This window comes from Pristis pectinata, chromosome 13, assembly GCF_009764475.1.
Source record: "Pristis pectinata isolate sPriPec2 chromosome 13, sPriPec2.1.pri, whole genome shotgun sequence".
In the NCBI taxonomy this organism is placed as follows: Eukaryota; Metazoa; Chordata; class Chondrichthyes; order Rhinopristiformes; family Pristidae; genus Pristis; species Pristis pectinata.
Window position 1 is genome coordinate 29,991,326 of NC_067417.1, and position 27,195 is coordinate 30,018,520.

Below are 27,195 nucleotides of genomic sequence, written 5' to 3' on the forward strand. Positions count from 1 at the left end.
CGGTGTGAACAGATTTGTACATTAAATTACAGATTATGAGCACCAAGAATGTTTTGAGAAATTTGGCTTGTTAGTAATAGACAAGTAATTTAGTACTAACAACTGTTTCTAAATTATAGGGTACATAGGCTTGAAGGGCATGCCCCTGAATTTTGAACACTTATCTTGTTTACAAGTCCAAACATCTTACGCTACCAAGGTTACCAGTATGTCTGAAAAGATTTCCAGTGTTGTAATTTAGTGAAACACTGCGCTCTAGTGTTAGGAAAGAAATTATGCTTGTCATTTAGAATCAGAAGATCAGAATCCCAATCAGGTTTATTATCACTGACTTACATGACGTGAAATTTGTTGTTTTGCAGCAGAAATACAGTGCAAAGACATAAAAATTACTATAAATTAATAAATAAATAGTGCCAAAAAAGGAATAACGAGGTAGTGTTCACGGACCATTCAGAAACCTGATGGTGGAGGGGAAGAAGCTGTTCCTAAATCATTGAGTGTGGGTCTTCTGGCTCCTGTACCTCTTCCCCAATGGTAGTAACGAGAAGAGGCCATGTTCTGGATGGTGAGGGCCCCTAGTGATGGATGCCGCTTTCTTGAGGCACCGCCTCTTGACTATGTCCTCGATGGCGGGGAGGGTTGTGCCCATGATGGAGCTGACTGAGTCTATAACCCTCTGCAGCCTCGTTCTATCCTGCACATTGGAGCCTCCATACCAGGCAACCAGTCAGGATGCTCTCCACTGTACATCGTTTCCACCGCTGACCCCTCAATGAGGACTGGTGTGAGTTCTCCTGACTTCCCCTTCCTGAAGTCCACAATCAATTCCTTGGTCTTGTTGACATTAAGTGTGAGGTTGTTGTTGTGACACCACTCAACCAGTCGATCTATCTCACTCCTGTACACCTCCTCGACGCCATCTGAGATTTTACCAACAACAGTAGTGTCATCTGCAAATTTGTAGATGGAGTTTGAGCTGTGCTTAGCCACACAGTCATGAGTGTAGAGAGTAGAGCAGTGGGCTAAACACGCATCCTTGAGGTGCGCCTGTGTTGATTGTCGGTGAGGAGGAGCTGTTACTACCGATCCACACTGACTGTGGTCTCCTAATAAGGAAGTCGAGGATCCAGTTGCAGACGGAAGTACAGCAGCCTGGGTTTTGAAGCTTGTTGATTAGTACTGAGGGGATAGTGGTGTTGAATGCTGAGCTGTAATCGATAAAACAGCAGCCTGACCTATGTTTTGCTGTTGTCTAGGTGCTCCAGAGCCGAGTGAAGAGCCAGTGAGATTGTGACTGCTGTAGACCTGTTGTGAGGTAGGCAAATTGCAGTGGGTCCAGGTCCTTGCTCAGGCAGGACTTAATTCTAGCCATAACCAACCTCTCAAAGCACTTCATCACAGTAGATGTGAGTGCTACTGGGTGATAGTCATTGAGGCAACTCACCCTTCTCTTCTTAGGCACCGGTATGGTTGATGACCTTTTGAAGCAGGTGGGAACCTCAGACTGCAGCAGTGAGAGTTTGAAGATGTTCTTGAACACTCCAGCCAGTTGGTCAGCACAGGTTTTAGTACCCTGCCAGGTACACCGTCGGGGCCTGACACCTTGCGAGGGTTCACCCGCTTGAAGGATGTTCTGACATCGGCCTCTGAGACAGAGATCACAGGGTCACTGGATGCTGTGGGGATTCGCACAGGTGTAGTGTTATTCTCCCTTTCAAAGTGTGCATAAATGGCATTGAGCTCATTGGGGAGTGAAGCATCGCTGCCAATTATGCTGTTTGGTTTCGCCTTATAGGAAGTAATGGCATACAAACCCTGCCACAGCTGTTGTGTGTCTGATTGTGTCTCTAACTTAACACAGAATTGCCTTTTTGCTCTCACGATGGCCTTCTGTAGGTTGTACCTGGACTTCTTGTAGGACTCTGGATCACTGGTCTTGAACGCCACAGATCTAGCCCTCAGCAGACTGCAAATCTCCTGGTTCATCCAGGGCTTCTCTTTGGGAAAACTTGGTATGTTCTCGACGACACACACTCATTCATGCAGAGGATGGGTATTTTGCAATAGTCTGATAAGCTTTTTTTGAATGATCAATAACAGGCGGCATGGTAGCGTAGCACTATGACAGGGGTTCAACTCTCGCAGCTGTCTTTAAGGAGTTTGTACGTTCTCCCCGTGTATGTGTGGGTTTCGTCCGGGCGCTCCGGTTTCCTGCCACATTCCAAAGACGTATGGGTTAGTAGGTTAACATGGTGTAATTGGGCAGTGCAGGCTCCTTGGGTGGGAAGGGCCTGCTACCATGCTGTATAAATGAAGTTTTAAAGTTGAGAACCAGTTTTTATTTATTTCATGACTGATGATGAGTTGGTTTATTTCTGCAGCACTTTATTGTCATTTCAACAGCGATGGAATAAAGCCATAAAAATGTCAGTATTTCAATCTTATAACTTATTTAAATACAATATTTCTAATATTTGTGTGAAAATTATCCTTGTTGCTTGGGTAGTTATATATTTCTAATGTGTCCATAGCTAAATACTAAGTACATTTAAGCTATTTTACAACATTTTGCTTGTTCCAGCCTGCAAGGCAGCTAGTTGGTTTGCTCATAGTCTCAAAAGTGTCTGATTTTAGTACTCTCCTCCCACTCTGAGTTATGCCCAGTCCCCAGCCCTGCTTGAGGGCAGTGGTTTCAGAGCCTGAATGGCGTTCTCAGTGACTAGTTGCATTTGTCACACACATCATAGATCGGACGTGTAGTACAGACACCTACAGGTAATAGCAATCTTTGGGGAGATTTTTCAGCTCTATATTTAATTTCTACTGTATAAACATTGAAATGATACAAGGCAGATGAAATGAGCAATATTTTGACAATGCAAGTACAAATTTATCATTGTAATGTCCACATTTACAGCCTTTTGCTTGTACATTAAAACAAAATGCCTGTCTAATGTTTCTAACTCAATGTGACCTTTACATTGCATTCCTCTGTGTTTCTCCTGGCTGCTTCCTGGCTGTGTATTTGGTCCTTTTATTTATCCCTGTCTTTCTCCACTCCTTGTTCCTCAATTAATTCTTCTGTTCCTTCCTTCACTTTAAGTCCCTGATGGCTCAGATTCTGAAATGCCTACAGATGAAGTATCTTTCAACAGATAACAATTGGGAGAATTCTCTTTGATGATGAACCAAGAGCTGCAGCAAGGAAAAATCTCAGGGCTGAAGGAGTACTCGTGGGCCAATCAATTGGTTAGGAAGGAGAGTATAAAAATCTTCTGAACATTTATTGTGTGGTTCTACTCAAAGTTCTGGTATTCACTGCTGGAGTCTTAAATGTAAGTTGTGAAGATTGTTAGGTAAAAATAAAAAGAGCAAAATAAAATTTGAAGTTAAACCGCTTGGTGTGACATATACATTTATGTATCAGTTTTATTGCTTTATTGTGCTTCACTGTGAAATGACAATGCTGTTTGTTGAGCATGCAATTGAAGTGCACAAGCAAAAGGAAGATGTATAGAATTTACAGTGGACTTGCATGCAGATAAGGGTGCTGTATGTTCTGAAAGCTGGCAACAGGTACAACTTGACATATTATTAAAATTTTATTTGTATTATTTGTTACCTCAACCTGGAGCTAATCATGCCCTGTGTCTGAGTAGCACTACCATGGCCGGCAGCTCCACGGTGAAACTCTGATAGCCCATCATATTTGGGACTTTGGTGGTGTCGGACTAACAGATTTTCTGGCCAATTAGATGTTAGTTCTATTAATGCCCTAATACACATTTAATTGATCTTTTTTAGGATGTTATACAGGATTATAATAAATTATCCAGTGATCCAGTTAAATTAAAAGGGATGCAGGAATCAGGGCCCTAATGAATGGGACCATGGGAACTAGGGCCCCCATGAGTGAGAAGAGAGTGTGGGAAATGGCCCCCTGAGAAAGGAAGGTGAATGCAAAATAAATAGCTTAATTAACTTCCCACCCAGTGAGTAGGAAGGGAGCAGAAGAACGAGGCCTCTCATGAGTAGAAGGGAGCATGGGAACCAGGCCTCTGGTAAGTGAAAAGGGAGTGCGGGAAACAAAGCCCAGTGAGTGGTAGGGGCACAGGAACCGGGGCCCTTGTTAGTGGGTTGGGAACACAGCAAATGTTACTTGGTGAGCCAGCTGTCAAACCATTGGGATGTACAAATTGTCAGGTAGTTTTACTTATTCAGCATGCAAGTCAGTTCTGGAACTTGAAGCCTTGCTCTCTGTTTCTCAATGTCCAGTAGTTACGGCAGCAGCTTGTTCCCAAAGCTAGGAACTGATAGGCCTTCCCCCAGAAATGATTTCTCTGCACGGTGCCTGACTGCCTGATTGTCAAAGATTTTGAATGTCTGTAAAGAACCCCTACCATCAATATTCAAAAATAATCATGTTAAAAACAGTAAAATATATTAAAAAATATTGGGTTCACAGTCTCAGAATAAGGGTTAGGCTGTTTAGGACCATGATGAGAAGAAATTTCTACCAAGTGAAGAATCGTCACAAACAGTGAATGTTTGCAAATTATCGAACTCAGTAGATGTGGAAGCTCAGTCATCGAGTTCATTAAAAACATCAATTATACAGTATTTTACAATATTTTTTAGATGTCATAAACTGGATAAAGGCAAGCTAACTTGGTTTTTGGATACTAGGGGAATCCAAGGGAATAGGGGTAGTGCAGGAAAATGGAGCTAAGGTAGAAGATCAGCTATGATCTTGATATAAGATATTTATTTATTAGTCACATGTACATTGAAACACACAGTGAAATGCGTCTTTTTGTGTTACTGTTCTGGGGGCAGCCCGTAAGTGTCGCTACTCTTCCTGTGCCAACGTAGCATGCCCACAGCTCCTAACCTGTATGTCTTTGGAATGTGGGAGGAAATTGGAGCACCCGGAGGAAACTCACACAAACACGGGGAGAACATACAAACTCCTTACAGACAGCGGCCGGAATTGAACCCGGGTCGCTGATGCTGTAGAGCATTACACTGCAGAGCAAGCTGCAAGGGTCAGAAGGCCTGCTCCATATCCCAATTCCTTTGTTTTTATTAGGTTGCAATTAGAAAACAAAATAAAACATAACAAGAAAACTAAATGCATTTAACTATCAACTTAAATGTAACTTAACTAATTTATAAAAGATGTAAGTTACCTGAAGCATCCCTTTCTCTTTTGCATAAGCTCTTCTTTATTGAAGTGAATGCAGTCACTGAATCTGTGGCACGTTTATTTTGCTGCAGGTTCAGCAGGCACATTTTCCTGTGTAACTGCTGGGAACCCACAGGAAGTTGGCTCTCTGCTGCTGAGAGGAGTCCAACATCAGAAGACTGTTGGAATGATAGTGGTGAGTACTGCTCAGGAAGTTTGGGACTTCCAAGTGTGTAAATGCACCTCAGAAGTGCATCAGACTGTCGGTCTGGGGCACCGTCCAATGTGATTGTTACAATGGCATTTTTATTCCTTTTGCCCTATTCTCAACCATCTGCAGCTTTGTACATGACTGACCACACTATCCTCCTACAGTATCTTTCCACCATCACGCTGTTGGGTAGAGGGTTTACTGTACTGTTCTATCCATTTGTAGCCAGAGAATAATTAGCAATAGCTCCTTTATAATCCACACTATTATCTCTGCCTGACCCCACCTACCCCCATTCAAGATCCATTGTTAGCTTCTCCTATTTCTCATCTACATGCCGTGCCTCAGCTGCATCATTCCAAAAACCCAGTGCCTGTTTCTACATGTACAGTAATGACTCCCACCTCTCTCTGATCACCTTTCATGGCCTCTCCATTATCTCTAAGTTGTGGCTGTTCATTATCCAATACTGGGTGAACATAAATTTCTCCCAGCTCAATACTGTAAAGACCAAAGCTATTGTTTCCAGTCTTCATCACAAATACTGATCCTCAACTGCCAACTTGACAATTGTTCAAAATCAAACCAGACTACTCACAACATTTTACTTCAAGAAGAGATTCATTTAGACTGCTTTTTATCCATCTCCACAAACTCTGTTCCCTCTTTAAATTATCTGCTGCAGAATACATCAACCATGTGTTGGCATCTGTGGGGAGAGAAACAAGGTTAACCTATCAAGTTGATGACTTTTTAATCAGAACTTGAAGATGTAACAGATTTGAATTAAGTACAGAAGCAGGGAAAGGGGAGGTAAGGGAAGATGTGACATAGAGTGGAAGATGGAGAAATGAAATAACCCCAGGCAGGGATGGTGCTGGAAAGTAAAATTTTGTGGCAATGGAAAGGGTGAATCTAGAGTGTGTGTAAATAATAGTAGCAGAATTCTTAACAGGTGCTGTTCCAAAAAAAATGAAAACAGGATATGAACTGAAATTGCTGAACCTATTGGCTCAGAATTTGTAAGGAATCATGGATATTTAACGCATGTAACTGGTGAACTTTTCAACAGAAGGAAACAAAATCAGTGATGATCACGTGGTGGACAAGTGGGTAGAATTAAAGCAAAGTTTATGAAATTTTCTGGTTTGAGGCATGACTGTAAATGGTACCATAAGTCAATGAATTGTGCTTTGCTTGTGTCATCATTTGACATATGATAAAGTGACAATCCAGTATAAATGGTGAAGAAATAGCACCCAGCATCTTTGTTTCAAAGGAGTTTCAAACAACTATATACTGTACACATCAACTCTGCTAACATCTTACTGATTTATTTCAGTCAAAATAGAAATCAAAATGTTATTGACGAATGTTAAAGATGTGAATCCAAAGTTAAATATTAAAAGTTAAATAGAGCATTAATAGAATATTATGTTCTAACTGTGTAACTGACAACATTAGTTATGCATTAGAAGCCCTAAGTCATCATTTGATTTATGTTAACAGTTGCAAACTGGTAAATGCATGGAGTGGTCCTGACACATAAAACTCAGGAATGGCCGAGTTTGATACCCAATGTGCCAGGAGTTACTGATTTCAGTTAAGACGTAAGAAAGGGGTTACAGATACCCTTTGTGTCTCCAGATTGGCAGAACAGAGGGAAATAAACTGCCAGTGTTTCCTTCCCTCAGACAATTGTTACCATGGTGACCATCAGGTAAAATAGAACAGGGCTTCTTTTTGATGTACTTCCACTGCGAAACAGTAAGCAGCTCACATGTAGGGTATTGGTTTATTATTGTCACTTGTACCGAGGTACAGTGAAAAACTTGTCTTGCATACCGTTTGTACAGATTAATTCATTACACTGTGCAGTTACATTGAGTTAGTACAGAGTGCATTGAGGTAGTACAGGTAAAAACAATAACAGTACAGAGTAAAGTGTCACAGCTACAGAGAAAGTGCAGTGCAATAAGGTGCAAGGTCACAACAAGGTAGATTGTGAGGTCAGAGTCCATCTCATCGTGTAAGGGAACCGTTCAATAGTCTTATCACAGTGGGGTAGAAGCTGTCCTTAAGCCTGGTGGTATGTGCCCTCAGGCTCCTGTATCTTCTGCCTGATGGGAGAGGAGAGAAGAGAGAATGACCCGGGTGGGTGGGGTCTTTGATTATGCTGGCTGCTTCACCAAGGCAGTGAGAGATATAGACAGTCCATGGAGGGGAGTCTGGTTTCCATGATGTGCTGGGTTGTGTCCACAACTCTCTGCAGTTTCTTGTGGTCTTGGGCAGAGCAGTTGCCATACCAAGCCTTGATGCATCTAGATAGGATGCTTTCTGTGGTGCATCGATAAAAGTTGGTGAGTGTCAAAGGGGACATACTGAATTTCTTTAGCTTCCTGAGGAAGTAGAGGCGCTGGTGAGCTTTCTTGGCCGTGGCATCTCCGTGATTTGACCAGGACAGGCTATTGGTGATGTTCACTCCCAGGAATTTGAAATCTTCTGGAATGTCCATGATTTTCCTGCACTTGCTAATTGCTTTCTCAGATACTGCTGCTGGTAATTGGGAACAAGGAGAGAAACAGAACTTCAGGCCTGTGGATCACAAGCATTAAAGGAGAGAACACTTGGGAAATCATGGCATGAAAATGGTATAGGTCAGTCAAAAAATTCCTCGGGATGTGGTGGATGAATTTAAATTTGAAATACCAACCTTTGTCTTTGCAACACTTCAATCCCCCCTTCACTTACCCATGTAGAGTCTTGAAAGGAGACTGTTCATGTGGGAGCAATTGATTGACAGGAAAAGAGAAAGGATGTTTAAGTCTGAAGGGCAATAGCATTGGGAAGTGATGATAAAGGGATTTAAAACTGTGGAAGGCCGAAATTTGACAGAGAAAAATCGTTCGGCAGTTTTTAAGCAGTTCAGGAAATGACTTCCATAGGCTCTGCTCAATGAGGCTTTCTCCATTGTTCCTACAGTCAATCACTCACTGAATGTCCTTGACATGCTCGCTGAAATCTAGACCCCCAGAGATATGTGCTAGAATGGGGAAGTGGGAAAGAAGCAACTACTCACCAAGTTTAACAGCAAGAAAGAGCAAGTCTGCCCTTCAAATGGAATAAAAAAACTAAGCAGTAAATCTAGTACATCAAGACAAAACATACAAGTTGTATAGTTATGGACATAACGTACAAAATGAGCTCTATGAAAACCATCTGAGTTCCACACACAAGTATCTTAATCTTCTGATCCTGCTTGTGTGCAAGTGCCTTCCTTGTCTTAGGTTTTTCCTTTTACTCTAATGGGCACACAGGCAAAGTTAGATTGTGTGGGGCTGTTTATTTCAGCACTACACAATTAAAGGTATCCTTACGATGAAGTTTAATGTGCCAGTACCATCTGCAGTCATTTTGGATGAGTTGCACTTTCACTTCTGAGGTGAGTTTTATATCAGATGCCCATCACACTGTCATTTCCTGTGCAACGCATTATAGGGAAATTAGTCATCCCAAGACTGACCACCATATTTTACACCCAGACAAGCGCACTATCATGTTTTCTTTAATCTTTCAGCCCCTGCTACCACCAGCCTAATTCAGCCAAACCCTGTGTACTTTTTACATAGCTTTGAGAGGAACTAGAGAGTTTTGGTTTCATAGAAGCATCAGAAATCTCAGAAAGTGAATGCTGATAAATTCTCAGACAAATCTGTTACCTTGTGATTGGGTTATACTCAACCTGCTATCTATCTCAATTACTTTTTAAAATACAAACAAGGCTGGAAATTACTACCAGCAAAAATGCCAAATAAGAAATTATTCCTTTAACTGGAATTTCATGTAACTTTTAATACAGTTAAAAGAAATTTCTGAATTACTCTGTTCCTTTGAAGGCTTGTGCAGTGAAAACAAGAACCAAGAACAATCAAAGTGCATAAGATGCATTGTAGAAGAAGCTAACAAGAAGGTGAGTTTTCTATTCTCAGCTTCATCGAATGTATCTGCAATTTGGGTTTTCAATCTTATTGATTCTTAACGTCATTGTTAATATTTTCCATGGATGGTGACTGCTCTAAATTGATGGCTATAATAATCTAACAAAGCAACTACAACTACAAACAATTACACATTCCTTACAGTGACAAAATATAACTGCACACTATAACTCATTTTTAAATCAACCAAAGTCTGTACGACACATTACAGTTAAATGATATCTTTAAAAAGTCCAGCTTACAACATACAACAACCTAATCCTAATTTTAGTTTCAACCATGACAAAGTGACTGGATTAAACTATTCTGAAACCGGTAATTATATTGACTCTGGGAAAGATATTAAAAAAAATGTTAACTATCTCCTACTTCTAAAAAATTCTTAAATCACTTCTTAAATCTAACAATGGCAAAAAAAACATTTTTGACAGGCTTCAGTTCCACATCAGTTGATCTGCTTGATGTTTATCACCTCCAACCCTAACAGAAAAAAACAATTTTTCTTTGTTGGAAACATTGACAAGCTCATATTGGACTGTCATTGTAATATTGATGGCTTTTATGCACAGGGCAGGCTAAAAATTGAACATCACAGACTTTTATAAATCCTCATGAAGGAATTCACTAAACATTTAGAAATGATGGTTTTTCCAGAATATTTCAATTTCCAACTGTTAGAGAATATCCTAAGTGCTTTGCATAGACAATTCAAGCAAGTTCCTGAAACTACAAGACTCTAATATTATTGACTCAAAACACAAGATACATCATACTGCCAATCACAGGTCTAGCAGTCAGAAGATCTTTGGTAATCCATAATTTTTGCGATGACTCTCATTACCCTATTTTGATAACAAGAACCATTGGTAATCTGAGTTCAACTGCTGCAGCACAGCCATCAATATTGGTTCAGTCCTTTGTTCTAGTATATTAAGATCAGGGCATTATACTATGAAAAAAAATTTAAAAGAAAGTAATTTGGAGAAAAATGCTCTCTCTCTCAAAGTGAACAATATCCATTCAATGCCACACTGATAATAGGGAGAAATCATGATTTTGTTTGGAATTTTTCTTCATGGAATGAAAACTTAATTTTTAAAAAAGTATATCCTCTATGTTTTATTTTGCTCTATGTTTAATAGCCAAAGCAGGACAATCAACCTATCCCCTAGATAATAATAAACAAATGTGTTTAAGAAAACACAAGTATTGCTGCTAATCATGGGAATGTTTTTGAGGTCCCAATATGAAGTACTGTGATGGAACCAACCATATGACAAAGGTGATCTCTGTTGTGACAAAGTTGAGGGTTGTGATCATGGACACGTGAGAAAGTGTTTCGTGGAGTGGCGCTATGATTGCAAGAGAATGAAGGGAACCAGGGAGGGGAATCTCATTAGTGATGTGACTGTAAATGATTCAGCAATGCATAGAACCAGCTGTACTTTAAAAAGTTCAGCTATGTCATTGAATTTCTTCTGGCATTGCAGCAGTAAAAATATCCTGTTTTTAGTGCCCTTTGCCATTTCTTGCTCTAATGATTTCTTGCCAGATGTTGTAATAATTGCATGCTTGTTTTATGCCTGCAGCCAGAATACACTACCTTCGTGGGTGGCTATTATCTTGCTAATTGCCTCATCATTAAAAAGCATCAACTTCCCAGGTCTGGACAGCAGAGCCAAACTCAACTCACCCCAGACAGTTAAATCTTGCTCATTTCAATTAAATTGTTACACACTGCCAATCTGTAAGACACTGAAAACTATTACCATAAGCAATCTCAATCTTTCCTCTTAATTGTTGGTGGAGGAACAAATATGTAAAATTTTAATTTAAATGTTTCATTTTTTCAAACTAAACTTGCTTACCCTCTCTATCTTTCTCAGTCTATCTGATTTGACATTTACCCAGTCCAATTCGCTCTCCCTCAATTGTCTTTGGCTGATTAATTTTGCACTTCTTTGATTTAATTTTTAGATTTATATGTATTAGGCTGACTCATTCACATCATGATTAATTTGCACCTTCAGCAACTTGCCACAATAAATTTTGAAACCCAAGCTCACAAGGGCAAGCCTAAATAACTTCATTTCAGTCATTTAGTGTCTTCAGCTTCCTTTTTATTCCTACTATCTTTCATGCTTGCTTAAAACTTATTGGATCTATAACTATTGTCAGTGCTAAGATCTAAAATTGTTTCTCCCTTCACAAATGCTGACCAATTCTAATACTTATATAATTTTGTTTTTATTTCAAATTTCCAGGAGCTGCAGTATTTTGCTTTTGTAATATTAGATCCCTCTTATTGCAGATTATGGCCTGTTAGTGAACTATTTTTCCCCATTTTCTATTTGGTCACAATATGTCAATATCTGAATGTTTACATTTGTATCGCCCCAATGCACAGCCAATTAACTACTAAAGTTGTGGAGGAAATCAAAATTGTCCCTAAAGATCATTTAGATTGACTTGAGGGATTCAGAGAAATTGATTTAATGATTCAACTGAAGGACAGCAACTTTGACCATGCAGTACTTTCACAATACATTGAAACATCAGTGTGGATCATACTGTATGTCACTGCTGATTGGCATGTATCTTCACTTTTATGTTTTCATTTTAGATTAACTAATGCATTACTGCTTTGAAACATACTCCTCTTCTGCAGGGAGATAAAAATACAATTGATCTTGGCTACTGAATTTCTCTACAATTTTTCCTTTACTTCATATGCGTTAATCAGTTGCTGATGCAAGCTGTGGGCATCGAGGTGTCTCACACTTATGACCCGACATCAAATGACATAATCCAGTTTAATTAGCAGCATCATCAGGATTTATGTCACTGAAGTATTGGGTTTTTAAGCGAATGTAGGTTTCTACTAATAATCGTGATATAATCCCCAATATTGTGCAAGATTAAAATTCAGATTGTGCTGTTTGTTTTTGGAACTTCTACATTAAATACATCTGCATCAAACTGAAGGCCCAAGTCACTAGAGAGCTTTTTGGCTCTGTTCAACAATCTCTTAACAAGTAGCTTTTACCAAACTCCAGGAAAAAGTAAATGAACATGCATTATATCCATAATTATCTTCATGAGCTTAGGCCAAATGTGATCAATAGTTTGAAGACCTGTACAGTGTATAATTTGATTTTTTTGTGCTTTATATTCAAAAAACTACCATATCTTATGAGGCAAATGTTGATTTGAAGCCATTCTGCATACTTGAGTTTTCTAATGAGTGGCCAAGAAACTACCCTTGCTAGTACTCAAGATTTTTCTCTTGGTGTCTTAATCATTGTCACAGCCAAGACTTAATGATGCACATAAGCTCAACTGATTTCAAGACTTTGACAATTTCTTGCACTGCTAAAATATGCTTTTGAAATTGATCAGGAAACTGAACCTTGCCCTTCAAAGAGTTAGCTGGTTGAACAGCCAAGGCTGAACAAGTTTAAGTAATTTTAAATAGAACCTTGAAAACAGATCACCTAAAGACTGCATTCATCGTGATACGATTAAATACCAAAAGAAATAGGGCAAAGTAGCACTATACAAGTCAGAAGAATTTTAGATAACCAAAATGGGTTTGAAAGTGAAATAAAGTTTGTATATTCTTCATTCACTAACAATTGACTTTTGATACAAAAGTCATGTGTTAGTCAATGAAGGGCATATCCTGATTTCTAAACCATTACTTAAATTTGGATCGTTCAGCTGTAAAATATGATGAAATCTATTGATTTCTAAATGCATTCATGGATAAGTTTACATAAAACCAAGCCTCTTAACACTTGGAATGGTTGCACTGTATTTATAACAGTAATGTTTTCATGTTTTGCTCCAGGTTGCTTTTTGGTGAATGTCCCTTTAAGGCACCTGGACAGTAGCGTAGTAGTGTGTGTGTGGTGTCATCAAGATACCAATGTGCTGGCTGTTTTGCTCAGGGAGGGGGAGGGGGAGGGGGAGGGGGAGGGGGAGAGACACACTGACTGCTAGTCTCCGTAACAATGGATGAAGAACAATAGCTATGTCTGTCATTACAATCCATATATGGATTTTTGGAGCAAACAAGTGGAGTCCACTTTGTCGTTAAGCTGTAGAGGGAAACAGGTATTTCTGTGGGCGGCCACGCATCAAATGCCTTTGGGGTGGCAGATACTTTGGAACAAAGCCATGGAGATCATCAGAGATTGAGGTGTCGTATGGATTCCATTGTGGAACGTGTGGATTTCGTAATTTCTCTCTACATTTTCTCTTCAATCAACAGTGGTTTTGCAAAAGCCTTTGCTCATGTTTCACATTATAACTTGCTGAACTGAATTTTGAGAACTACTCCTAGACTTGGAGTTTGGGAATTTGCCACACACACACTTTGGATTTAGTTTTGGGGTTAACGTTTAATATCTTTTCAGTTTTACTTTTCTTATTATCACTAGTAGTTATTAATAAAATAGTTTCTAACACTTATACATGACTCGGTGTTTCTATTGTTGCTGGTATGTAACATTCATTATATCTGAATACCTGTATTTTAGCAGTGCATGAAATTGTTAAATTCTTGAGATCAATTGAGATTACATGCGTCATCAATTAGTAGCTGTGACAATGATTAGGACCCAAGAACTAGAAAAGGGTTTTTTGGCCACTTAGAACACCGCCACACTTCTTGCATAATACACACATTGCTCTGTGGTGTGCCAGATTGCTTGGAAAACTGCAGGGAAAATGGGACTTTGCCTTAACACTTATACCATAAAACAATGCAGCACAATACAGGCCCTTCAGCCCACCATGTTGTGCCGACCTTTAAACCATGCCTAAGACTATCTAATCCCTTTCTCCCACATATCCCATTTTAAATTCCTCCATATGCTTATCTAAGAATCTCTTGAACTCAACCAACATACCTGCCTCCACCACCACCCCAGGCAGTGTATTCCATGCACCAACCACTCTCTGGGTGAAAAACCTCCCTCTGATATCTCCCTTGAACTTCCCACCCATTACTTTAAAGCCATGCCCTCTTGTACTGAGTATTGGTGCCCTGGGAAAGAGGCGCTGGCTATCTACTCTATCTATTCCTCTTAATATTTTGTATACCTCTAACATGTCTCCCCTCATCCTCCTCCTCTCTAAAGAGTAAAGCCCTAGCTCCCTCAGTCTCTCCTTATAATCCATACACTCCAAACCAGGCAGCATCCTGGTAAATCTCCTCTGCACACTTTCCAAAGCTTCCACATCCTTCCTATAATGAGGTGACCAGAAATGGACACAGTACTCTAAGTGTGGTTTAACTAGAGTTTTGTAGAGCTGCCTCATTACCTCGCGGCTCTTAAACTCGATCCTCCGACTTATGAAAGCTAACATCCCATAAGCCTTCTTAACTACCCTATCTACCTGTGAGGCAACTTTCAGTGATCTGTGGATATGAACCCCCAGATCATTCTGCTCCTCCACACTACCCAGAATCCTACCATTAACTTTGTACTCCACCTTGGAGTTTGTCCTTCCAAAGTGTACCACCTCACACTTCTCCAGATCGAACTCCATTTGCCACTTCTCAGCCCAACTCTGCATCCTATCAATGTCCCTCTGCAATCTTCGACAATCCTCCACACTATCCACACCACCACTGACCTTTGTGTCATCTGCAAACTTGCTAACCCACCCTTCCACCCCCTCATCCAAGTCATTAATAAATATCACAAAAATGTAGAGGTCCCAGAACCGATCCTTGTGGGACACCACTAGTCACAGTCCTCCAATCTGAATGCACTCCCTGCACCACAACCCTCTGCTTTCTACAGGCAAGCCAATTCTGAATCCACACGGCCAAGCGTCCCTGGATCCCATGCCCTCTGACCTTCTGAAGAAGCCTACCATGTGGAACCTTGTCAAACGCCTTACTAAAATCCATGTAGACCACATCTACTGCACTACCCTCATCAATCAGCCTGGTCACCTCCTCAAAGAACCTTATCAGGCTTGTGAGACACGATCTTCCCTTCACAAAGCCATGCTGGCTGTCCCTAATCAGTCCATGATTCTCTAAATGCTCATAGATCCTATCTCTAAGAATCCTTTCCAACAGCTTGCCCACCACAGATGTAAGACTCGCTGGTCTGTAATTCCCTGGACTATCCCAACTACCTTTTTTGAATAAGGGGACAACATTTACCACCCTCCAATTCTCCGGTACCATTCCCGTGGACAACGAGGTCTCAAAGATCCTAGTCAACGGTTCAGCAATCTCCTCCCTCGCCTCGCGGAGCAGCCTGGGGAATATTCCGTTAGGCCCTGGGGACTTATCTGTCCTAATATTTTCTAACAGCTCCAACACATCCTCTCTCGATATCTACATGCTCTAGAACATTATCCTTACCAACACTGTCCTCAGTGTCATCAAGGCCCCTCTCCTTGGTGAATACTGAAGAGAAGTATTCATTGAGAACCTCACCCACTTCCACAGCTTTCAGGCACATCTGTCCACCTTTGTCTCTAATCGGTCCTACCTTTACTCTCGTCATCCTCCTGCTTTTCACGTACGTGAAAAAAGCCTTGGGATTCTCCTTAACCCCACTCGCCAAGGCCTTTTCATGTCCCCTTCTTGCTCTCCTCAGCCCCTTCTTAAGTTCCTTCCTTACTACCCTATATTCCTCATGAGCCCTATCTGATCCTTGCTGCCTACACCTTATATATGTTGCCTTCTTCCTCCGAACTAGTTGTTCCACATGTCGTTACCCATGGTTCCTTCACCCTGCCATTCTTTCTCTGCCTCACCAAGACAAATTTATCCCTAACATCCTGCAAGAGACCCCTGAACAACGACCACATCTCCATCGTACATTTCCCTTCAAAAATGTCATCCCAATTCACACTCACAAGTTCTAGCCTTATAGCCTCATAATTTGCCTTTCCCCAATTAAATATCTTCCCGTCCTCTTTGCTCCTATCCTTGTCCATGACAATGCTAAAGGTTAGGGAGCGGTGGTCACTGTCCCACAAATGCTCAACCACCGAGAGATCTGTCACCTGACCCGGTTCATTACCTAATACAAGATCTAATATGGCATTCCCTCTAGTCAGCCTGTCAACATACTGTGACAGGAATGTGTCCTGAACACACTTAACAAACTCTGCCCCGTCTAAACCTTTGGTACTAAGCAGGTGCCAATCAATCAATTGAGGCTAAAGATGATCTGGAGTTTTGTTTGGTTGGATATAATGCAGGCCTGAATAAAAGAGCCAATATTCTATGGGGTAGTCTCACAAAAGGGCATCCAACAGCATTATTAAAATGCATACATGGTACCAGTAACATTTACCCAAGTATTATAAAGTTTTATTGTCCCCGAAGGATATGAATCAAACATGCTGTACTAAAAATACAGCATTTATACAAAACTGCAATGATATCAATTTTCATATTTAAAAATAAGATAAAAATTACTGAATTCAATTTCAGATGAATACATAAAAATAATGAATAATCTTCAGAACCATAGTTTACACCTTATTGATCAAGTGGAGGCACCTTATTGGTTAAGTTATACAAAAAGGCTTCAAATGTTCACTTTTCAAGCAGTACCCAAAAATTATTCACAAAATTTACACAAGAATATTGTAACTGATAAATGGTAGCAACTCAAAAAATATTGGATAGCAGCAACTAGACCAAAATTCCAGATATTAAATCCTTACATATTGATAATACAATTTTTCTGAAAATTTAAAGATGACAATTTATGAGATGCATTTCCCTAAGAAAAACATACCAAGCAGGAGGGGTTAAATAAAATTTCAAGGATCTTCAAGATATTGCTAGTTTTCTCTTCCCCACCATCCTCTCTCATTTCTTGTACGGACCGTACCCTGGATAAGTCAGTCTACTCATGCATTTAAGGAAGGGGATTATTTAAGGATAATTACAGTTACAGCCACAAAAATTAAAACAGCCAAGATCAAGGATCAAACCTCCAGACCAGACTAGTTTGTATGGTACTGGTGACTGGATAAATCTACCAAACTATCTAAGGAACACTTCACCTGATTGCCAGTTTTGCATTGTCCATGGATTACTCAAGAATGCCCTTTGATACCAAGGAAATTGGTTAAAATAAAAAGTGGCATACCAGTACAGAAAATGAAAGTAAGACTTTAATCAAATTGCAGGTTATTCAGTAGTGATCAACTGAAGTATTTTGAGTATTTTTGTTTCATCCTTACAGCTACAATTTTACGAGCTAGTTTTGGTTTGACAAAATGCAATCTCAGGAAGGTTACAAGTCAATCCTCTAAGCCATGAACATTTTTCAAAATTTACAACAATGTCAAAAATATATATAATTTTCAAACTATTTACATGTTCTTTATAGCTAGTAAATAAATATCTCCCAGTTTATACACTGGCATGTCTATAAATGTTGTTGTAGTTTCAATATTTTTAAATCCAACAATTAAAAACAATTTTATAAAGAATACCTTTCAGATCTCAACATTTTACAAAAATAATGTAAGGTTCTACTGGTACCCCCCACTTACTGGTACACCACCCAGGACTGAAACATTACAGTGCTCGTTGTTCTCGTCTGAATGCTCACAAGTATCTGCTCAGACTGCGAGCTGCTGTGCGGGGAATCCAGCAGAGAATCACCCCATGGCTTGGTATGCAGAGGCAGTCTGTGAGGGTTGGTGTCGGCCAGGAATGTAGCCACTCAGTGCTGAGATGTGGGGCTCAGGTCTTTGCACTGGCTGGGAAGGTAAGGGTAGGTGATTGCTGGGGACTGGCAGAAGCTGCTCCCTTTGCTGACACTCGCATCCTGTGGTGTCTCTCATCTCCACCTCTTCTTGAATGTGATGGTGCACCTCAGTTGAGATTACAGTGAAATCTCTGGGCTGGAGAGGGTTGTGCCACCAAGAGGAGATGACAGATTTTTCCATCAGATCCAACAAATGGTGATTTGGGAGGCTTGACAACACCGAGGGCAGGTGCTGTATTCCTGGCAGCAATGACCAGTACTCACTGTGCAGCCCTGAGTTCCAAATCTCAGCAATGAGTGGTGACATCCCACCCCCACCAACCCTCACTGGTGGTCTCTCCACAGTGAGCCATGAAGTGATTTATTACTAGATTTATGCAGGTTCCCCCACACAGTAGTGGAGACAGCAGGGATTCACACCAGGATCCTGGTATAGCAGCACTGTCAGTAATGCATCTGCCTATATATAATGCTACAATGTCCCCCTTTTGCATGAAATCTGTGCTCTCATATTTGGAAAGCACTGAAACAAGGTACCAATGTAAATGAATTGCATCAGGCTTTTACATTCCATTCTTACCTTTTTGTGTTCCCTCAACCAAAAGGACACAAATACTATTAATACAGCATTTGCTCCAGCTGTGACAAGAGAACAAGATGGAGGCCAAAGGTACATTCAATAAGCGAGACACAGCAATTCCTTCTGATGCGGAGAAAGGCTCCAGTCATTGAACAAAAAAAGCCAACATTTTAGTTCAAAGCCAGGCATTGCTTCAATTCTGAGACAAGCAATTGTGTTGTGAAGAATGTTTTGCTACTGTTCAGGTGTTAAGTTAAATTTTGTACTTAAGAACAATTAAAATTTATGTTCTAACAAACATCTCAACAAGCAAAAGCAGCAAATTATTCTTGATCCAGCACCATTGCAGATAATGCATTGGGGTCTCTCATGAGTGGGTGTGCTGATAGAATTCGATCAATTTTCTCTCTTTGGACGAAATCAGGAAAGATTTTAAACAATTCTTGTTTCAATTGTTCAGTTTCCTCTTTTGATCGCAAAGGAGGAATCACTGGTTGCCCCAAGATTGGTGGGCAAATACCAGGTGGTGGTGCAAATGGCATCTTTTGACCAATCTTTGCATTTGGTAAAGTCCTAAAAGGCAAGAAAAAAAAACTCCATAAGATGCTCAGTTTTCAGAATTGCTAAATGTGCAGTTCATTGCATAATAGGTTAAACCACCACATATACAACTGCTTCTACTAGCATTTTGAGAACAGAAATGCAAACTGAATCTGGTAAATAGCAATGTAGTTCAGGCATATTTTTGAAATACAATTAATTTTTATAATTCTAGTACAACAGATCTGCAGTACAGTAGGTGATCCCCCATTGATTTTGCTCAAATCTTAAATTGCCTATTTACATAAACAAAAATCATCCATGGTATGCAGGGATTGCTGTCAAAGCCAGCATTTATTTCTGTCCCTAAATTCTCCCAAGTTGTAAGTAACCATCTCCTGAATCACTGGAATCCATTTGAAGGAAGCCACTTGGTGCTATGAATCATACTTAGGTTGCGGGATGCGTGTAGCTGGGTGACCATCAGGAGAGGGAAAGGGAATAGACAGTCAGTGCAGGGTACCCCCATGGCCATCCCCCTCAATAACAAGTATACTGCTTTGGATACTGTTGGGAGGGATGACCTACGAGGGGAAAGCCACAGCAGCCAGGTCTCTGGCACTGACACTGGCTCTGTGGCTCAGAAGGGAAGGGGGGAGAAGAGGAAAGTGATAGGGGATTCGTTGGTTAGGGGAACAGACAGAAGATTCTGTGGACAAGAACGAGACTCCTGGATGGTATATTGCCTCCAACGTGCCAGTATCAGAGAAGTCTCAGATAGGATCCACAGCATTCTTAAGGGGGAAGGTGAGCAGCCAGAAGTAGTGGTACACATTGGCACCAACATAAGTAGAAAAAGGAATGAGGTCCTGAGGAGTGAATCTAGGGAGTTAGGAAAGAAGCTAAAAAGCACAGGACTTCAAGGGTAGAAATAAGATATCTTTATTAGTCACATGTACATTGAAACACAGTGAAGTGCATCTTTTGCATAGTTCTGGGGGCAGCCATGTTTCCGGCACCAACATAGCATGCCCACAACTTCCTAACCCATACGTCTTTGGAATGTGGGAGGAAACTGGAGCACCCGGGGGCAGGGTTTCACATTTGTGGATCATTGGGATTTCTGGGGAAGGTATGACCTGTACAAAAGGGATGGCTTACACCTGAACTCAAGAGGGACCAATGTCCTTGTGGGCAGGTTTGCTAAAGGGGAGGGTTTAAACTAGGTTGGCATGCGAATGGGAACCAGAGTGTTAGGTCAGATGATGGAGCAGTTGGTGTAAAGGTAAATGCAATGTGCACAGAGTTTGAGAGGAATGATAGGTAGTGGATAGAGCATAAATGCAGTCAGTTGGATGGGTTGAAGTGCATTTACTTTAATGTGAGAAGTATTAAGAATAAGGGTGATGAACTTAGAGCATGGATCAGTATGAGGAATTATGATGTTATGGCCATATAGAGATTTGGCTGTCGTAAGGGCAGGATTGGCTTTTTGACGTTTCAGGGTTTAGATGTTTCAAAAGGGATAGGGAGGGAGGTAAAAGAGGCGGGGAGTGGCATTGCTAATCAGGGATGATATCACAGCTGCAGAAAAGGAGGATGTCATGGAGGGATTGTCTACTGACTCTGTGTGGGTGAAAGTCAGAAATAGAAAAGGAGCAAATCACTCTTTTGGGAGTATTCTATAGGCCCCCCAAATAGCCACCGGGACACTGAGGAACAGATAAGGTGGCAGATTTTGGAAAGGTGCAAAAATAACAGGGTTGTTGTCATGGGTAACTTCAACTTCCCTAACATTGATTGGAACCTCCTTAGTACAAAAGGTTTAGATGGGATTTGTTAGGTGTCCAGGAAGGATTCCTGACACAGTATGTGGTCAGGTCGACTAGAGAGGCCATACTGGATCTAGTACTAGGCAATGAACAATGGTCAGGTGAAAGACCTCTCGGTGGGTGAGCATTTCAGAGAGTGGCCACAACGCCCTGAACTTTAGCATAGCCGTGGAAAAGGATAGGAACAGACAATATGGGCAAGTATTTAATTAGATGAGGGCTAATTATGACAGTTTTAGGCAGGAACTTGACAGTGTAAATTGGGAACGGATGTTCTCAGGGAAATGCACAGCAGAAATGTGGAGGTTGTTTAGGGACCACTTGCACGGGGTTATGGATAGATCTGTCCCACGAGACAGGGAAAGGACTGTAGGGTGAAGCAACCATGGTTGACAAGAGAGGTGGAACATTTCTTCAAGAGGAAAAGGAAGCATACTTAAGGTTTAGGAAGTGAAAAAAAATCAGACAGGGCTCCTAGGAGGAGGTAAGGAAGGGACCTAGGGGAGCTAGAACGGGACACAAGAAGGCCTTGGCGGGTAGGAGTAAGGAAAACCCCGAAGAATTCTACACAAATGTGAAGAACAGGAGGATGACTAGAGTGAGGGTAGGACGACTCAGGGATAAAGGGGGAAGTGTGCCTCGAGGCAAAGGGGGTCCTTAATGAATACTTAGCTTCAGTGTTCACCAGGGAAAGGGACTTTGAGGAATGTGAGGTCAGTGTAGAACAGGCTGATGTGCTGTTGAGGATGTTGAGGTTTAGAAAGAGGTAGTGCTGGAGCTTCAGAAAAACATTAGGATAGATAAGTCCCCAGGGCTGGACGAGATATAACCCAGGTTACTATGGGAAATGAGGGAAGAGATTGCTGGGGCATTGATGAAGGAATAAGGATTCAAGAAAATTTCCTTGTTCAAGAAATAAGGATAATTCTGGGAATTGTAGACCAGTGAGTCTTACGTCAGTGGTGGGCAAACTATTGGATAGGATTCACGAGCATTCGGAGAAGCATAGTCTTATTAGGGATAGTCAGCATGGCTTTGTGAGGAGCAAGTCGTGCCTCACGAGGTTAATTGAGTTTTTCAAGGAGGTGACAAAATGACAAAAAATGAAGGTAGAGCGCAAGGTGTGGTGTACATGGATTTTGGTAAGGCTTTTGACAAGGTTTCTCATGGTACACTCATCCAGAAAGTCATGAGGCATGGGATCCGTGGAAATTTGGCTGCGTGGATTTGGAATTGGCTTGCCCACAGAAGGCATAGGGTGGTAGTAGATGGGGAGTATTCTGCGTGGAGGACGGTGACTAGTGGTGTTCCGCAGGGATCTGTTCTGGGACCCCTGCTCGATGTGAATTTTATAAATGACTTGGATGAGGAAGTGGAGAAGTGGGTTATTAAGTTTGCAAGTGACACGAAGGTTGGTGGTGTTATGGATAGTGTAGAAGATTGTCGTGGGTTACAATGGGATAGAGACAGGATGCAGAGTTAGGTCAAGAAGTGGCAGATGAAGTTCAATCCAGAAAAGTGTGAAGTGATTCACTTTGGAAGATCAAACTTGAAGGTGGAATACAAGGTTGATGGCAGGATTCTTAGCAGTGTGGAGGAACAGAGGGATTTTGGGATCCAAGTCCATAGATCCCTCAAAGTTGCCGCACAAATTGATAGGGTGGTTAAGAAGGTGTATGGTGTGCTGGCCTTCATTAGTCGGGGGATTGAGTTCAAGAGCCATGGGGTAATTTGCAACTCTATAAAACTCGGTTTAGACCACACTTGTGTTGAGTTCTGGTCGTCTCATTATAGGAAGGGATGTGGAAGCTTTAGAGGGGTGCAGAGGAGATTAACCAGGATGCTGCCTGAACTAGAGAATGTCTTATAAGGAAAGGTTGAGTGAGCTGGGGCTTTTCTCTTTGGAGCGACAGAGGATGAGAGACAATTGATAGAGGTGTACAAGATTATGAGGGGCATAGATAGAGTGGACAGTCAGCCCCTTTTACCAGGACAGCAATGGCCAATACCAGGGGACATCCATTTAAGATTGAGTGGAGGAAAGTTTAGGGAAGATGTCAGAAGTAGGTCCCCTGCCCCAACAGAGTGGTGGGTGCCTGGACCACACCGCCGGGGTGGTGGTAGAGGCTGAAACAATAGGGACATACAGAAGACTTTTAGATATACATATGGATGTAAGAAAATGGAGGGTTATGAGCTGTGTAGGAGGGAAGGTTTAGATTGATGGAGTAGGTTTACATAGGTCGGCACAATGCCATGGGCCAACGGCCTTGTACTGTGCTGTACTGTTCTATGAAGTTTCAGGATTTTAACCTTTGGATGACAAAGGATCCAGTGACAATCCATGGTCATTCAGCTGTTGCCTTTTCACTTGTAGGAGCTCATCAGTTTTATGAAGTGACATTAAAATGCTTTGGGGGGCTGCTGTGGTGTGATTTGTACATGATAGTGTAGAGGGAAGGGTGGAGTAACCAATGAGTAGGCAGCTTTGTTCTGGATTGGAGTATCACCAATGTAGCTCACCAAGTGACGAGTGCATTCTAAGCCCCACCTGACTTGTTCCTTTCTAGTTGGCTGGAAAGTTTGAGGGAATCATGGATAATGCAAAGTCACTTGAAGCAGGCCATTTGGGTTTTGAACTGCTTTTGCAGCCATCATATTAAGATGGATGGTTGAGTTAAATTTCTGATCAACATGACTCCATGTTGCTGATTAGAAGATCAGGAGCAGGGTATGAAATTTTCTTGTTGGAGATTGTCAATGCCTGGTACTTTATGATTATTGTGGTGGTCACAGGGTTAAAACAACCAACATGGATTGGAGAATGGATAGTGGGAATGTCCTTAACCAACATCCAGAGATGGTCTCTGCAAGGGTGAATTGTTGTCTGTGAATGCAAGGGAATGCAAGGCAGAAGGCTGATAAAGAAACCTTAAATAGAGGAGCAAGTTGTTTGGGGCTGATAACAGAATTCCAATTCAGGATTGTATTGTGGCAATTAAAACTGTGAATAGCTGGAGCCTGACCAAGTGAGCTGTGATAAGGAACAATATAATTAGTTTGAAGATATCCTGGTGGAAACCCCTAAGGCTTTATTTGTTCCCTGGGCTGTTCCCATGGTAATGGAGATAACAAACGGCTTAGGCTAAAATGGAGAAATAGCCAAATCATGAAACCACCTGATTTACGAGAATGAGATTATTGTATGCACGGTCAGGAGCAATCAATTACTTGTTCCTCCGTGCTTAATTGGCTTAGTAGCAATAAGTAAGGTGCCGTATGCAGGTGAAGCAGTAAACAAAAGGTGATGCAGTGGCCACCAATAATCTGGCTGCTATGGGACAAAGATGGCTGAAAAGGATCAGGCTGGTCTAGACAGACAAGATGAAACAGTCTCATTAGAAAACAAAATAAAAAAAATGGGAGAGAGATGGGTCCTGGAAACAATTTAATTCCTTATCAAACCCTAGAACATCATAAGAACCCGGGATCACAGAAAGACCCTTGAACCAACACTTGCAAGGAGAGATTGAGTCTAGGACTCAGATTCGAAATAAAAGGAAGTCTCAAGTCTGACCAAGACTGATCATCTCACATCTTGACAGACAGTATAGTGTACAAGGCATGAGTGCTTATATATTGCCTTTGCAATTAAGAATTTGAATAAAGGCAGGTGCACTGTTCAGCATGTCATTAGTGTGACTCTAGTTTAACTGTGAATTCAGCACAACACCATAATGCTATTTGCTCCAATAGAAGCCTGGATTTTGCAAGAGCAGATGGATTGGTGCACTTGAGAAGCATAAATACAATTAAATTCAGCAGGTGGAGAAGTTGCTGGATCACATAGTCAAAGACCATCTGGATAGTGTTATTGAATAAAATGTGGAAATGACAAACTCAAGGGGATGAAGTGCATTTTTTTTTGTTTTTCTGCTAAAATTGATATTGAAGACTGAAATGCATCCATTTTCTGCGCTCTAGTGCACTGAGTCACATTTAAGTGAGGTATAAACAACCACTTTCAGGATTTATTGAATCCACAAGTGCACCCCTGGACCTTATGGGAGGCCAGGGAAGAAATCATGGGGGCCCTTGTAGAATTATTTGCTTCTGCCAGAGGTAGCAGTCGAAGCAGGTATAACTGAAATATTTAAGAGGCATTTGGGATAGGTACCTGGAAGGGAGGGGCTTGGAGGGTTATGGGCTGTATGCGGGCAACTGGGACTAGCAGGGAGGATGCTATGGTCGGCATGGACAAGTTGGGCCTATTTCCATGCTGTATTACTCTATGACAGGACATATCTGAACCCCCAACACAAGAACAACAGTCCTGACACCTTTACCATGGCAAATTAAGGGCAGCCCATAGTTCAGATTTTGATTGGTGGTGGTGGTGGTGGTGGGGGTGCAGTTTGGTTTGCCTGAATGGAGCAGAATTTTTTTTTTCAAAATAAAAGGTAACACCCTAGTGTAAGCAAATAGAACCCAATTTATACAAAGCACTATAAATATCATAGATACAACTGAAAGACAAGTCTGAATTGAAATGCTGTTTTAAATCCTAGAACAGCTTTTGGCCCAGGGAGAGGATAAAATATTTCAGCAAGGAGCTGAATAGTTATGTGCACATGTCAACTAAGACATAGCTAAGTTGCTTGCAACTCTCAAAGCAGTCAATAGCCAACTGATATTACCTATTTTCAAGGGAAAACTCTTCCAGCAAGATGCAGGAGTGCCTTATGTTTAAGAAACTGCACCTCAACAAAAATCATCCTCAACAGAATATAATTAAAAATATAAAAACTCATTGTTTAAAATGATAAAATTTGAAATATGAAAAAGATTCAATAAATTTGATGGCTCTTTTCCACAGCACAAACATCTGGAAAAACTCGTTTTAGTAAGAAGTACCTGCAAGTCTCTGCTTGCAGGAAAGTGTCCAGTCTGGGTCCATTCCTTCCTAGGGGATCATCAGGTATCATAAATATGTCTCCAACAAAGGTATACTGTAGTAATCTAATAAAAGAATAAACAGTTTACAACCTACCCAGATAAGACAATTCAATATCTAGAAAAATCACAAACTTTTGCCCAAAGAATTTTGGTAAATAATCACTCATTTTCCCTATCAAATCCTGAAGTTGCTTTTGTTTTAGTTCATTCTCATCACTCAAATGAATTGATATCAATTACAGTACAACCTGGAAGCCTGAAGAAAGCAAGTTCAGCTTTTAAAAGCATTTATCTAAGCCTCCAAATTTATTTCAAGCATTAAGATTGCCTCAAACTCAATCATAAACATAAAAATACAGAAAAAAAATTTGTGGGAGTAGACATTTCGATCTTGGGCCTGTTCTGCCACTTAATATGATTATAGCTGATCTTTTACCTTGGTGTCACTTTCTTGCACTAATGCCATTTCCCTTGGTTTCCTTAATAACTAAAAAAAACAACAGTTTTTGTGTTGAATGCATTCAGCAAGTGTCTTTGCAGTCCAATTGGGCAGTCCAAAGCTTTAATAACCACTGGATAAACAAATTTCTTCTCATCCATCCTGAATGGCTGACCCCTTTACTTTGACACTATGAACCCTGGTTTAAAGCACACCAGCCAGGGGAAACATCGCTCTTGCATTTAATCCGTTAAACCTCATGTACATTTTTCAGAGACCACCTCCCATTCTTCTAAGCTAGAGTCCCTGCAGATTCTAGCTTAGAAGAATGGGAGGTGAACTCTGTGGTCTGGTAATTAGTAGTTTGGTAATTTAGCTACTATGCCCACTGCTTTGCCCAGTTCTGCAAAGCAGTGGTTATAGTAGCTAAATTACCAGGACTATTAATGCACAGGCTCAGACTAACCATCCAGAGACCAGAGTTCAAATCTCATCTTGGCAGCTACTGAATCTAAATTCTGGATTATTAAATTTAAAAAGACACTAGTCGTTTAGTAATAATGACCACAGAACTGTTTTATCATTGAAAAACCCATCTGGTTCACCAACATTCTTAAGGGAAGTCTGGCATGAATGTGATACTGGATAAAGGCCAAACGTACTTCCTGGTTGGTGTAAAGGATACC

At 40.9% G+C, this 27,195-nt stretch overlaps 1 protein-coding gene across 4 annotated transcripts in view; it reads right to left on the bottom strand.

The window, feature by feature from the left end:
* The window catches only part of n4bp1 (nedd4 binding protein 1), a 77,644-nt gene that overhangs the window by 27,533 nt on the left and 22,916 nt on the right, over positions 1-27,195 (bottom strand). Inside the window, exons 6-8 of one of the 4 annotated variants that reach the window (XR_007957366.1) lie at positions 26,029-26,133; positions 18,743-19,315; positions 7,334-7,955 (exon numbers count right to left, since the gene is read on the bottom strand). Coding sequence is in view for 1 of the 4 variants with exons in the window: in XM_052028569.1 (XP_051884529.1) it covers positions 19,066-19,315; positions 26,029-26,133 (355 nt within the window). In the remaining 3 variants the exon portion in view is untranslated. Of the gene's footprint in view, positions 1-7,333; positions 7,956-7,976; positions 7,995-17,542; positions 19,316-26,028; positions 26,134-27,195 lie in introns of those variants that run through there. The other 3 variants (XR_007957368.1, XR_007957367.1, XM_052028569.1) reach the window with 3 other exon arrangements.